Raw genomic sequence first — 16,011 nt, 5'->3', positions numbered from 1 at the left:
TTTTATTTTTTTTCTTGGTAATGTTAAAAAATGGGACCAATGTTGTTTCTGATTTTCTTAAATTGCATTGAAAAACGGACAGAGAGAGAGAGACAGAGTCATGTTAATTTTCAGATGTTAAGATCGGGGAAGTGGTTAATGACCAATGCCAAGAACCGCTCCTTCAATATGGGAAATACTGTACTAATATAAAATAGCAATGGCACACAAATATGCAAACGCTAAGGCCGCCCTCTAATCCCTACATGTGTTTGTTGGGATCTGCGAGCATTTCCAATTTTGATATCCCTGATTTATACAGTACACTAAAGGAAACGTTCCTTTTTCACTTCACAAAAGCGAATAAGATACCAGTGGCTAGCCAAAGCTTCCCCTGATGGTTGATTACTCAAAAAAATGAGGTACATGTAACTACTAATCCATGTATATTTTATATTCATGAAGAGAACATTTTATATTAGCAAGAATCAATTCGTAATCATTCTCAAATGAAATGAAATAAAATAAATCTAATGAATATGATACATTATTACAATGACTTAGATACTAAGCATTTTTCACAGAATTTCCAAATATACAAAACTCACATTTCGCTGTTTTTAGTAACTGCTAAGGCTTTTTGCTTCCTCTATTTACAGAATAAATCTTTAATTCTTGTAAATAAAAACACAATGTATTAGCACTTTAAGCATTTTTACCTGGGCTTTGAATCTGTATATTTTTCTTTATCAATTTCAAATAAAATGGATGCAGCAGTCCTAAATAAAATAGCATGCATAATATTCCAAGAGAGAATCCCAAAAAGTGAAATATTAGTAGAGGAAGATAAAACCAATAATGTGGTTGTGCCAAAAAATATTCACTAAGGATCATGCACATAGTTTGGCAAAATGTAAAATCATAATATAGAAAGTACAAACATATTACTTTTCCTAAAGCATAAATCGTACATTATATTCTATAAAGCAAAACATAAATATCAAACTCATAAAAATAGATATAATTAAACTCTGTGGGGTATGGTGAGAATGGTTCACAAACAAACAAAATGAAATAGTAACAACGTGAAGTGCAGAAATTAAAAGCACCCAGCACTTAAACACAGCAGCAAACAGAACTAATGCTAACACTCTTGCTCCGATGGGAAAAAAAACCCCCACCAAAAATATTGTACAATAATGCAGCAAGTTTCATCTGTTCCTTCTCGCAAGTGACTTGAAGTAAAATGGTGGTTGCTATTCATATGGAGGTTTACCACCACTATTGATAATGTATGCAGAGACAGGACAACAGAGATAGTCTGGAATACTCATACCAGAAGTATGATTATCACCTGTACTGGACAACAGAATATACAACTGAAGCAACAACTGTGGTGCAGAGTCCAGGAATGCCGATGAAAAGTTTAATACTATTTCTGTGTCCTTAATGCTATAGTACTGGTCCAGGTATTCCTGTCTATGCTCCTCATCCCATACAGCTTTGGTTGAGTAATATATTCTTTTCATATACCTCCAAAATGGCCATAAAAGAAGACCTGCTGCACTAAAAATGTAGAGCAGAATCCAAAGTACTTTTCTCCCAATATTGGAATCTTGATCCCATAAAACAACACTTGCATTAATTATAAATAATACAGATGGGATACTGAGAAAAATCACAGTCAGAGTAAACCACCACATGTGGCTATTTAAATAATGTTGTGCAGCAGCTATTATATAAGAAATTGTACTAAGCAAAAAGGCAGAAAGCATAACAAGTGGAGGTATCAGGTACTTTACTATCAGTCCTAATCTTGAAGGTAACTGAATGCAACAAACTTTAAGGTTTGTTAATTTCTTCATTTTCACTTAGCTCTATCAGTTTCTTCAATATATATATATATATATTTATTTCCATTGGTACTTTCTCCACTATTAGGTGCTTCATGTTAATTTTTAACGAGCAATACTACAAAAAAATGCACTAATTTGGAGATAAATCACAAAAAAAACCACAGGTCCTTTCTTATCTTCACTACATAGTGGCAACAGATAACAAAAAAGTTAGCTAAGCTTTTTTGCCAGTACAAGATAATCCATGATCCGGAGTCCAGAGATTGTTGACATAAAGAATAAGTGGATACACACTTTATCCCAAGAATTTTCATAAACACAGTTTGTCTCCTAGTGCTACAGCTCTTGTAGAGCTTTGGCCTCCTTAACAATGTCTGCCCAATCTTCTCTGCTTCTTGCTTTCCTTCTCCAGCCCCTGACTTCCATTGTTCTCAGGTCTTCTTTTATGTCATCGGGCCATCTCTTCCGTAGTCTTCCTTACTCCTTATATGGAAACATAAGGCGTATACTTAAGCGTGCAAATGTTCCTACAAAATGAAGCAAAACCAGGAATACTAGCAGCCTACTTTCATTTGGTTTTATGTTTTTATAATTTTTTTTATATAGTGCGAAAGTCAATTCGGTTGCTTATCGATTGTGTACATAACTTGTAATTAAAAAAATTATTAAGTTTTATATTTTTCCTAACGCCATTCTCTTTTTTTTAACCTATAAAACCGAATGAAAGTAGGCTGCTGGTATTCCTGGTTTTACTTCATTTTGTAAGAACATTTGCACGCTTAAGTATACGCCTTATGTTTCCATATAAGGAGTAAGGAAGACTACGGAAGAGATGGCCCGATGACATAAAAGAAGACCTGAGAACAATGGAAGTCAGGGGCTGGAGAAGGAAAGCAAGAAGCAGAGAAGATTGGGCAGACATTGTTAAGGAGGCCAAAGCTCTACAAGGGCTGTAGCACTAGGAGACAAACTGTGTTTATGAAAATTCTTGGGATAAAGTGTGTATCCACTTATTCTTTATGTCAACAATCTCTGGACTGCGGATCATGGATTATCTTGTACTGGCAAACAAGCTTAGCTAACTTTTTTGTTATCTGTTGCCACTATGTAGTGAAGATAAGAAAGGACCTGTGGTTTTTATTTGTGATTTATCTCCAAATTAGTGCATTTTTTTGTAGTATTGCTCGTTAAAAATTAACATGAAGCACCTAATAGTGGAGAAAGTACCAATGGAAATAAAAAAATATATATATATTGAAGAAACTGATAGAGCTAAGTGAAAATGAAGAAATTAACAAACCTTAAAGTTTGTTGCATTCAGTTACCTTCAAGATTAGGACTGATAGTAAAGTACCTGATATGCTTTCTGCCTTTTTGCTTAGTACAATTTCTTATATAATAGCTGCTGCACAACATTATTTAAATAGCCACATGTGGTGGTTTACTCTGACTGTGATTTTTCTCAGTATCCCATCTGTATTATTTATAATTAATGCAAGTGTTGTTTTATGGGATCAAGATTCCAATATTGGGAGAAAAGTACTTTGGATTCTGCTCTACATTTTTAGTGCAGCAGGTCTTATTTTATGCCCATTTTGGAGGTATATGAAAAGAATATATTACTCAACCAAAGCTGTATGGGATGAGGAGCATAGACAGGAATACCTGGACCAGTACTATAGCATTAAGGACACAGAAATAGCATTAAACCTTTCATCGGCATTCCTGGACTCTGCACCACAGTTGTTGCTTCAGTTGTATATTCTGTTGTCTAGTCCAGGTGATAATCATACTTCTGGTATGAGTATTCAAGACTATCTCTGTTGTCCTGTCTCTGCATACATTATCAATAGTGGTGGTAAACCTCCAGATGAATAGCAAACACCACTTTACTTCAAGTCACTTGCGAGAAGGAACAGATGAAACTTGCTGCATTATTGTACAATATTTTTGGTGGGGAGTTTTTTTCCCATCGGAGCAAGAGTGTTAGCATTAGTTCTGTTTGCTGCTGTGTTTAAGTGCTGGGTGCTTTTAATTTCTGCACTTCACGTTGTTACTATTTCATTTTGGTTCACAAACAAACATTCTCACCAGACCCTTCAGAGTTTAATTATGTCTATTTTTATGAGTTTGATATTTATGTTTTGCTTTATAGAATATAATGTACGATTTATGCTTTAGGAAAAGTAATATGTTTGTACTTTCTATATTATGATTTTACATTTTGCCAAACTATGTGCATGATCCTTAGTGAATATTTTTTGGCACAACCACATTATTGGTTTTATCTTCCTGTACTAATATTTCACTTTTTGGGATTCTCTTGGAATATTATGCATGCTATTTTATTTAGGACTGCTGCATCCATTTTATTTGAAATTGATAAAGAAAAATATACAGATTCAAACCCCAAGTGAAAATGCTTAAAGTGCTAAAACATTGTGTTTGTTTTTCTTTACAAGAATTAAAGATTTATTCTGTAAATAGAGGAAGCAAAAAGCCTTAACAGTTACTAAAAACACCGAAATGTGAGTTTTGTATATTTGGAAATTTTCTGTGAAAAATGCTTGGTATCTAAGTCATTGTAATAATGTATCATATTCATTAGATTTATTTTATTTCATTTGAGAATGATTACGAATTGATTCTTTCTAATATAAGTGTTCTCTTTATGTATATAATTTATCATGAACTGATTACAGAAATGTGGGGAAAAAAAAAAAAAACCCATAGATATTTAATGCTATTATAATCTTTTCTATTAATTTCTCTCTTTTTTTTTTTTTCCACAAAAATTTAGTGCTCAAACTGTTCATTTTATTCTGGATACAAGAGTCACATCAATGAACAATCGAATGGTGTTCCACACCTATCCGTTACTGAGGCGAAAATCATTATTCAATCCCTTAACCACTCTATGTGGAAGTGCTTCACCATTACGATACCACAAATCGCAACGTCGCATACCTTCAGCTAGGAACGAAAGGATTCTCGCTCTCTATTAACTCAGCATAAATGTCGGAGATCAGTCGACCTCGCATGACAAAAGGAACAAAAATGGATACTTATTTGCCCAGATGTTAATTCTGCCGCTGATGGGTTGCGGTTGGATGAATGGAGTAAATTTTTCTAAGATCTAGTGTGCTGGTTGTTTCAGTTATTTAACCCATTCCTCGTGAAATGCTTCGCATCTGTGTGTAACAAAAGACAAAGTTCGGTCCATTAACGAGTGTGTAATCGAGCTAGTGGCAAAAAAATACTGAATGGTCAGCTTCATCAAGCTCGTGAGCTTAAATATGCAGGATGGTTAAAAGGATATAACCTTTTAGCACGTAGTGTACGCCAGACGTATATTTCAGACATTATCAATCCGAGGTGTCTGGTCTGTCATCAGATAGAGAATCTCTAACTACTTGTTGTTATTTGGCTTTTTTAGGAGCATTAGCAACTAAGGCCATATTGCTCCGGGGGGGGGGGGGGGGGTCATTATCTGACCTTTCCACATCCTCCGTATTTGGTGGTCACGGTTGAACCCTGGTCTAATCAAGAAGCGTATGCTACGCACTGCTGCTCCTGCCCACCTGGCTACGGAGGCGCCTCTAACTAGTAAATAATGAATATGTTTTCAAGCGAGTTGATAAGCAGGAATAAAGAAATTAAAACTTCACGTATTCACTATATTCAAGTATTATAGTAATACCATGTAAATTTAAGTGAGGACTACTTTGTCCAAATGTGAGAGACTGTCCGAGTGGGAAACTTGCTACTGAAGAGTCCCACAAACAGTTCTCAGATCAGTAACCTTCGCTATACACCATCGTCTACATCAGCGGTTCCAAAACTGGGGTCCGCGGAACCCTGGAGGTCTGCAGACCAGTTCCAGGGGATCCGCGAAACGACCCTCTGGAACTATCAAATTATTCGTTCTGTGTATAGCAAATTGATGATAAATAAAGTTATTATTATATATTTACGTAAAAATAAGAATAAAGTTGTTGTTTTAAATATAAAACTTTGAATTTTCTTTTCAGAAAACCCAGTGTACACACACACACACACACACACACACACACACACACAGGGGGTGTCCGTGAACTTTTTTTCATTTTTGAAGGTGTCCGTAGATCTCAGTAGTTTGGGAACCACTAGTCTACATCTTTCCAAGATTACTGCATTAGATGCTTTTCAGAGCTCTGAGGCTGACTTGAAAGAAGTTTGCTACTGATCAAGTGCTTGTCCGAGTGGTCAGTAAATCGCTCTTAAAGACCATATCTCTTCCAGGAAACCTCTTGTAAGAGGTTTCCTGGAAGAGATATGGAACATGCGTTACCAATTTTCGCCAAAATTCTTCAAGTTTGCAAAATTGTACAAAAGTACTTGCATGCTTTCATGCATTGAAGCTAATGGACTATTTCGAATTTTAACGACCTTTCTATATGACCATAACATTTTCGTTTGTTAAATAATAAAAGTGGTTTCTATAAATTTTCCAGAGAACTTTAGTGCATGCTGACTTTTGGCACACTGTATGTTTATATACTTTCAAAGTTCGTTCTGCCATGTAAGACTATAGCGTTTACTTAGAGTAGTCAGAAATCAGCTGACTACTAAACATATAAAACGACAAGGAAGTCCCAGTTTAATAGATTTATTTCAAAGGGACGCTGCTTCTGCGTATTGATTACTTAAAGTTAAATGTAATACATTTTATACCGTTACCTGTTGGAACAACAAAAAAGTTTTGAATTCATTTCCTCTTGGGATGACCTAGATATAGATTCTAGGTATTTTCTAGTTGCCTCTGAGCCATGGGTGTGTCATGATTTTCTTTCAAGCGATTTTTACCTTGTGTAAGTAATTAATTTTTGTAGTTACCCTGCATTTATTTCAAATAATTTTGTAAACAATCTGTTTAAGTGCAATCATTGATTTAATTTTCTGATTTTTTTTTTTTTTTTTTTTTTCCGTATTTAAAAAATTTCCCACATGATAGTTCCAGTGGGGATTGAAACATTTAGACCAGATACATATGCAGGATGGTCAGTAAATCGCATACGAAAAGCTAACAGGCCGAATGGTTGAAATAAGATGAAAATAACTCTAGAGCAGTTTTGAATTCAAGGCGTTATTTTAAGATACAGCGCACGAAAACTTTATGAAGCCACTTCCTGTCCTCGGCAAAACCTCTCTGTAAAACAGTACAGTGTTTAATCGGGACTAAAACTATAGGTGTTGAGTGCAAATTGCATAAAGCCCTCCCCCCTTTATGTTTGGATATATTTTTGTGTGTGTATGTGTGCCCACATGTAGATGTGAGGGTTAAAAAAGCACATAAATTCTAACGTATAATAAATCAATAAGATAAAAAAAAGAAGAATTTCTTTTATTTTGAGTTTGTAGAATTGCCGACTATTAAAATGGATTTAACTACTTCAACATGTATATCAAAATCTAGGCCCAGCCCCTTTGAAGAAATGCGTGCCATGGTACCGAGGTGAGGTCCCTAATTCCTCCCCTCCCTCTCGTCGGGCCTAACTATAATATCAATACCAACCATATAACTTTTATCCAATCGAAATCTCTGATATGACCACTTATAGCAGCGGTTCTCAAACTTTCTGAGCCCACGCTTCCCTTGATCTGTAAAATTTTTCTGATGCCTCCCTTGAAGTAAAACATCTATAATTGTGCAATTTCTTGTCTTTAATATGTCAATATAATAATTATTAATACTGTGTCGATGCGTTCTCTTCGTCAAAAATACCCCAAATATTTTCTATAATTATTCACATTAATAATACAGATAAGATTCAAGAGACCGACAACAATGGAGGTCGATATCAAAATAGGGACTCAACCCATGCTAAACGGGAGAGTAGAATAATGATAATACAGATCAAAAAGTAGTACATATCTAATAGTAAAAAAATCATTCTTAATACATTTTTAATATTTGCCATAGAAATCTTACATAAACTATTACATCGTCCGCGACGCCCCTGGTAAATAATTGCGCCTCCTCAGGGCGTCGCGACACTCAGTTTGAGAACTTCTGACATAGTATTCGTAAGACCATGAATTATCGCTCTAGACAGGCTGTGCAACGCAGAAGAGTCCTGGGGGCACCTCACGTACGAGTGTCCCAGCTACGACAACATTAGGCTTAAATTCATCAACACAATACAAAGAAACCCTCGCAATCAAGAATTCACTCTGCTACTCGAGGAAGATACCTATAAGGCATTAACCACCTAAGCGCAGGAAACATTTTCACTTAGGCGAGCTAAGACTGCAGAACTCAGAGTCAAAGAAGTAACCCAGACCGGCGTGGGATAACTCTCCGTACCCACAGAACAACACAGGCAGGACCATGCTAACCCGAATAGGGTAGGATTTATTGCAGGCACCATCCAAGGTGAGGGATGCTGGCAACTCCTCGGAGTTGCTGGATTTAAAAGTTATTGCAAATCCGAAATGGGTAGGATATGGTGCTGGATTGCTGGCACTCACCACAGTGTGGGATCTACAACTACTATGGCAATTACACAGAGGCGCCTATCCCCTGTGACTTTTAAACCCTCACCCTTTCCCTTACTTCACCTAAACTAGGGTGGATTAATTCTCCCCTGTCGATCCACCCAAATTCATTCCCCTTTCAATCCCCTCTTCTTCTATATCCCTCTTTTCTTGCTTTTTTTTTTTTTTTTTTTTAACTCGGTCTCCGTCCGGAAGCTCAGGCAACCCTGGCGGAGGCCAGCCATAGTATAATGGGCAGCCTGGCTCACCTCTCGGTGGTGGTGGCGGGCAACCTGGGTTCCTCCAGGGACCCTGCGGCCAAGCAGCCAGAGATAGAACAACAGAACATAGCACTACTCTGACAAACCAGACACGACACTTTTACTGGCTTTTACAGAGATTCTGTATTTCTTCACAAAGTACCATGGCGCAGATGTGGGAAACCACCGGTGGCGCCTTCCACAGAACACTGCCACTATGTAACTCAGAAAAACCCTGTAAAGATCCCTAGCGTCATTGATGGGATTCGCACCCAGGCCTTTTCTACTCACTGAGGGAGAACGGTGATTATAACGACTGTGATGCTCACTAAGTTGGATATGTGTATATTCTTTGCTCTCTTAGTGCATAAGCAAAAAATATACACATTTGCTCAGAACAGGAAATGACGTCATAAAACTTTCGTGACTAACTTTAAATTCATCCAAAAAACCTCAGAGTATTTTCCTCTTGTTTTTGCCAGCAGTTCTAGATTGGAACTTTTTACAAAAACACGACGATTGAGCACCGAAATGCAACCTAAAGTTTGACATAATGGGAACTTTTTTTTTTGTGTGTTTTTTAACTGAACCACATTACAGCAAAATTTAAAAAATATATAAAAATACAAACATGTTTAATACTGCTGAATGTGCAGTTTTTATGTTTTTTTTTTATGTAAATAATTAAAAGCGTATTTAAAACCTTATGAAGGATTCAAATACAGAATGTATACACATAAAAATACATACTAACATTGTGTATATTCTCTTGTCTTATATTTTATTCACCTGGAAACGGGGTTCCATTATTTTCATAAATGATAACAATCATATATATATATATATATATAATTATATTTAAATATTGTTGAAAAAGAAATATTACTTAATAAAAATAAAAAGGAGGGTATAGCACACATCAAAGGCAGCAAAAAGCACATTCCTCTACATGATGCTTGAAATATAGTCAGAAATTAAAATAATAAAGTAATGCCAGCAGTACGGCAAGACAAGAGCGAAAAAACAATATTAAACCTAAATTCAAATCTAACAGGGAGGGAAGAGAAAGGTAACAAGAATAAAATACAGTATATTGCAACGGAAACTCTAAATTAATTTAGAAAATATAATTATATGAATAATAATTCAATAAAATTTAAAGCCAATTAAATAGAAATTTAGCGGTGCCCCCTCTGATGGGCACCAGGTCCAAATTTATGTGAAATATCACCAAGCAGAGATTTAAACCATTCACAATAAAACAAAACAAAAATAGAAAAAATAAAAAATATAGACTGACCATTATGCCCCATCTCAACAGAGGACCACAAGGCCAATAATGGTCAGGGAATCGCTGCATTTCGAACGCTAAACAAATCGCCGCAAAGGCGAAACGATCGTAAGATCAGTCCGATAAAGTCCGAAATTTACTTTTGTCAGTAGTGTGGCTTTGCACTGGAGTGCTTAAGTCTGTTCTATTTTTGATTTTCGCTGCATCAGGACCACCGCTGTTCAATTCCCTGCATTGGCGGTTCGATCTGGGGGTCGGTGTGGCGGACTGATCTTACGATCGTTTCGCCTTTGCGGCGATTTGTTTAGCGTTCGAAATGCAGCGATTCCCTGACCATTATTGGCCTTGTGGTCCTCTGTTGAGATGGGGCATAATGGTCAGTCTATATTTTTTATTTTTTCTATTTTTGTTTTGTTTTATTGTGAATGGTTTAAATCTCTGCTTGGTGATATTTCACATAAATTTGGACCTGGTGCCCATCAGAGGGGGCACCGCTAAATTTCTATTTAATTGGCTTTAAATTTTAATGAATTATTATTCATATAATTATATTTTCTAAATTAATTTAGAGTTTCCGTTGCAATATACTGTATTTTATTCTTGTTACCTTTCTCTTCCCTCCCTGTTAGATTTGAATTTAGGTTTAATATTGTTTTTTCGCTCTTGTCTTGCCGTACTGCTGGCATTACTTTATTATTTTAATTTCTGACTATATATATATATATATATATATATATATATATATATATATATATATATATATATAAAATTATTAAAAAAAGTAAATCAATCCAATAATAATACCATCAGGGATCTAAGAAAAACGCAAAAAAAAAAAAAAAAAAAAATATATATATATATATATTATCGCTTTTTACCGACAATCTAGATGACTTCAACTGGGGCCAACCACCCAGAATGAAGGCAAAAAACGACAAGAAGTTCTCTGTTTCTGTGATGATCAATATATGCTAAATAATTTAAATCTAAACCAAATATAAACCATTAAAAGGCCAAATATAAATCGAATATAAATAAATCGAATGGGGATAAAAGTTAAGAAAATTTAGAAATATAGAAATATTGGAATCAAAAGGGATAAGTAAAATATAAATGTAAGCATATATTAATCATCGTTGACCCGACAGAGAACGTAATTTAATGATTAAAATAAGATTAAATATATAATACATACTACATATTGACCGTATCTAGGACATAATGTAATAGCCGTCAAAATAATATGTGGTGCCCCCTATGTGATGGATACGGTAAAAATAAATTAATTAATTAACGCATAGAGAAACATGCAGATAGTTATGTTCTCTGTCGGGTCAACGATGATTAATATATGCTTACATTTATATTTTACTTATCCCTTTTGATTCCAATATTTCTATATTTCTAAATTTTCTTAACTTTTATCCCCATTCGATTTATTTATATTTGGTCTTTTAATGGTTTATATTTGGTTTAGATTTAAATTATTTAGCATATATTGATCATCACAGAAACAGAACTTCTTGTCGTTTTTTGCCTTCATTCTGGGTGGTTGGCCCCAGTTGAAGTCATCTAAATTGTCGGTAAAAAGCGATAATATATATATATATATATATATATATATATATATATTTTGCGTTTTTCTTAGATCCCTGATGGTATTATTATTGGATTGATTTACTTTTTCTAATAATTTTTTATATCATTATCATTATGGGGGTATTGCATGATTGCTTGCAACTGCATTGACTCATAAATATTAGTTACAGTTATTGGCGTTTTAATTTTCTTTCTTTACTTTATTAATATTTAAAAAAAAAAAAAAATATATATATATATATATATATATTTTTTTTTTTTTTTTTTTTTTTTTTTAATATTATTATTACTGTTATCATCCTACGTTTTTTAGGATGAAATCAGCTCGATCTTTGGCTTCTTTCTTCAAGTTATTCTACGCGTAGATATAACCTTTCAGCACGTCGATCTATCTGAAGATAATTTGAAGATTATTCAGATCTGTTTGAAGTTAATAAAGCACCCAAATATATGTTGATTTCATTACCTTTATTTCCGGTTTGGAAATGTGTACATAATGGAGTCAAACGTTTCGTGGTAATTTCTACCGCTTCTTCAGTGACAAAGACAGTTGTCACAAATTGCAGCGCATGGAAACAAAGTACCTGCGAGGATATCCGACTAAAGTGTTTAAGGCCTTGAATGGATACAATAAACTAAATGTTGTGGCATCCTGACTCTTTCTCGGACGGCGCACTTAAGGGGACATAAATCTATGATGTGCAAAAATTACTTTCAGACGGAGAGTAATTGATTATTGGAACAAACTTTCATCTGTTGTGGAAGTGGGTAGTTTTGATGAATTTAATGATGGATTAACCAAATTATTAGAAAGGATGAATAGATGTGGATAGTTTCGTTTTTTTTTTTTTTTTTTTTTTTCTTACTGATGCTTTATAAGCTGGCTTCCTTGCATCATTTTCCACCACTAATATTAATGCTAATCCCAGACGGTCATTTTCAGGATTGATGTCCCCTCATCGGTGGATGGACAAGCGCCCATTACTGCAACACCTGATAACCCAGTGACGATTTACGGTAACTTAAGAAGGTCAGCGATATCAAAAGGGGGTATACAAAACGAACTTTAAAAATCCAGAATAAGTAAATACCAACATGACTATAGCGTTTAAAGTAGTGACTTAGACATGAGCGTTTTCAATTACTTAATTTTTAAGTGACCTAGTTTTGCTGAACAGCGAACGAAGCTATCGATCATGTTTTATCAGATGAATGTAATCAGCATTGCTATAAAATTGTTTTAAGAGGAAACGTAAGTACAGTAGTTGTAAAAAAAGAGACTGTTCCTCTGCACAGCTGGGATAGAATATGATGGCTATATTTAAAGTGTTTTCACTCTATTTATACTTTGTGCTGTTTATAATTAATAATATGTCTGGGTTCGATTTTTGTCTGGATAATAGAAACGTTTATTGATTCTTTTTGAACAGTGTTCCACAATTAGTCTGTTTCCGGGAGGAGTGCGTTTTTTTTTTTTTTTTTTTTCATCCCGAAGAAATTCAGTTTTGCGTCCAAGACAATGCCAAGATGCTTCATTTTTGTGACAGGTTTGATAGTTTCCACGCCAATTTGATTTGGGGGGGGGGGCGGTCTTGTGGTCTGCAGAGTGCCTTTTAAAAGTATGGATTCTGACTTTTTGTTGGAGAAATTGAGAGTCTATGGAGAACCGCCCAGTCCTGAAGGTGTTGTAAGGCACGGTTTGCTGAGGCTTTAAGTAATGCTCTGGAGGTGGCCGCGAGGATCAGGATAAGGTCATCAGCATAAACCTGTGCTGTGACCAGGCCCAGATCCATGGGCGCCGGCAAGATATTTTGCAAGGGGGTGAATGTTCACTAAATATTCGAATACATGCAATATCTTATGTTTCAATAAATTAATGAAAATATTAAAAATCGTGTATTACTTCGAAATTCAAAGGTGGTGCACTACCATGCTGTCGGTGCCCATCCATGTGTCATTTACAGTCAACCTTCAGTTCGCTCTTAGATATTGCACTACAGCGCCATAAAAAGGCGCCTTTTTAATGTAATAATTTCTAAATATCACTAATTTCTAAATAGTATTTATCAAACAATTGCAAAATTAATAAATTAATATTTTAATCCGTTCTTTCATTTATTTGAAATAGATATACAGTATATGATAGTACTTGGTAAAGTTAAAAACGAGTGTAAATTCAGTAACAAAATTGCTTACCTCTTTAAATGCGAAAACGTAAGATTACGTTGCCTATATAAGATGGAAAGAAAAGTCAATTTACAAAGGCAGACGATCTCAGCATATTAGATTTAGAGTTCTATTTTCTAGAATTTCCGGTGGCTCATGCAAAATGAGAGACAGAAGCGTTACTCAACGAAACACTAACACTCGTAACGAAGGTTTCTCCGACTGTAGGAAACATTTCCGCTGACTAATTACATTCTAATAAATATAGATAATGGAAATGTTTCTCATATCGTGCAATAATTTCCTCGTTTCAGATATGCGAACATGAATTTGGTAAATACCTAAAATTTGACGTCACAGATACGTCAGCAAAAACAACACGTTTGGTTACCTGTTCGTGAAGCGCTTTAGTCGCGTTTTATGTTTTTTTATTCTTTCTCTTCTTTTTCTGCAGACACGAGATCTTTATCGTAACAAAAGACAGATAGAACAAACAGTGAAGATTCCAAGTAACCTGGAATGACTTTTCACCTCACATTACCTAAAGGTTTCGTTAGGATTAAACTGCTAGAGGCGGAATTTGGAGAACAGGTGGCTAACGGCGACCCATCTCAAGTAACCGATCCGTATTGCACTGTTTGTATAAAGGATACTACGGAAGTACCCGGTGAGTATTAAATTTCGATTTATTATAATTATTATATTATTATTTATTATAGCTTTTTATATATGTCGGAATAAACCTGTAGGAATTAATCCTAAAGTTGTTTGTTTTGTTTTTTTTTAAAGAAGGGTGGGGGAATGACTTTAACAAAAACTCCCATTAAAAAAAAGTTACTATTCATATTAATATCGGAAATTAATTATAATTAAACGCCCGCTTTGCTGTAGTAAGAGATATCCATTATTTCACTAATCTTATCTAATACATCTGTCAGGTTTGTGTAGTATTTATGATCCTTTATTTTTTTCTACCTCTCTGGGAAATGCCATCTTGAATTACGCATGCTAGAGTAGTTGCAAGTTTGTTTTGACCTCTGCTCGTGTAACATAAAATGGCTATTTCGATAACATTTTACATTTAATTTTTAGCAGCGCAAAGGTAAGCATTCTTATTATGTCCAGTAATATTATATCGCTTTGGTATTCATGCTATGGTTGGTCGAGATGATTTCAACTGAATTTTAAATTTAACGCGTTAAATTTGTAACACGCACACGTTAACGTGTGTGTCACAAATTTTTAGGGTCCGTAGTCTAACGAAGAACCCTTATAATGTTACTCGGTTGTCTGTCCGTCTGTCACAGCATTGTATCTCTGGAACCACTCAACCTATTAACTTGCAATTTTGCATGGGTTTGTACACCATGTGGGCCAACACAACGCCATATTGATCGTTGTTGACAAAACGCTGGGAAGGCAGCTCTAGGTAATTCACCAGGTGTACCCACTCAATACTGAAACTGTGGATTAAATGAGAAGAGGGAAGACAGTGAGCAAATTTGGACCGCCTATGATTTTTGCCTTACTATAAGGATGCGATTTATTTATCAGTATTGTTGGAGGGAGGGTATACGTATATCAAATGCTTTTTAAAGAGCACTTTCAGAATTACGAGAAATATTCTAACGGGGCGTCGGAATTTCATAAATGAAAGGGTTCAAACTGAGTGTTATGGTAATTTTTTTTTTCTTTCTTCCTTCCTTATCAAAATGTGAGTTCTCGTTTCCGGTGGTGCAGGCGTGGCTCTAGGGTTTTTGGCATCCCTAGGCAGAAATGTATTTGGCGCCCTTGAGATATTTTTATTAAATATTATTATAATAAAAATTTTGAATTTCGGCTCCCCAGACGTTGCCTTCGCCCCTATGCCCTGCTTCTGTATTCCGTCGACCGGGCAGTGGTGAGTGCATTTAATTTAAAAACAGATTTGGCTTCTGGGAAAGGCAGCGGTAGAGGCGAGGAGCCTTAGTTTTCCTGGGCAACGCTTCCTGCACTATACTGAAAAAAAATAGTCATTTTTTCCATCCTGTAGTGGAACAAATCTAAAAGTCTAACTCTAAGATTAATTTAACACATCACAGCTAACCGATCCAACTTACACTTCCAATATAAGAATATATGATTTTTAAAGATAATCTAGAAGCATGGCATCAGATATCCTCTGTGATATCATAAAGAACATTTCCTTTGAGTTTCGAATTTCGGTGCGATGCAGTGAAATTCGTAACATGTACGAATGAAACAAAATCTGACTGACTTTGCACTACATGTTAAACGTAGAGTGGAATTATTCTATAATACGTGCTTTTATCAGAACAGACGAAAAAATCGAACAGACGACAAC

The 16,011-nt window shown here is 35.2% G+C and overlaps 1 protein-coding gene across 2 annotated transcripts in view; it reads left to right on the top strand.

Annotated features, from left to right (window-relative positions):
- Nucleotides 1-16,011, top strand: part of LOC150088833 (putative protein kinase C delta type homolog) — a 121,089-nt gene that overhangs the window by 6,086 nt on the left and 98,992 nt on the right. For both annotated transcript variants that reach the window (XM_090369694.1, XM_090369692.1), the window contains exon 2: nucleotides 14,122-14,334. In XM_090369694.1, the coding sequence (XP_090225820.1) occupies nucleotides 14,187-14,334 (148 nt within the window). In that variant the 5' untranslated portion in view covers nucleotides 14,122-14,186. The remainder of the gene's footprint in view (nucleotides 1-14,121; nucleotides 14,335-16,011) is intronic.

This window comes from Mastigoproctus giganteus, chromosome 3, assembly GCF_048544385.1.
Source record: "Mastigoproctus giganteus isolate SK-2022 chromosome 3, ASM4854438v1, whole genome shotgun sequence".
Lineage (NCBI taxonomy): Eukaryota > Metazoa > Arthropoda > Arachnida > Uropygi > Thelyphonidae > Mastigoproctus > Mastigoproctus giganteus.
The sequence above is the reverse complement of the archived record's forward strand: the minus strand, read 5'-3'. Positions and strand labels throughout refer to the sequence as shown.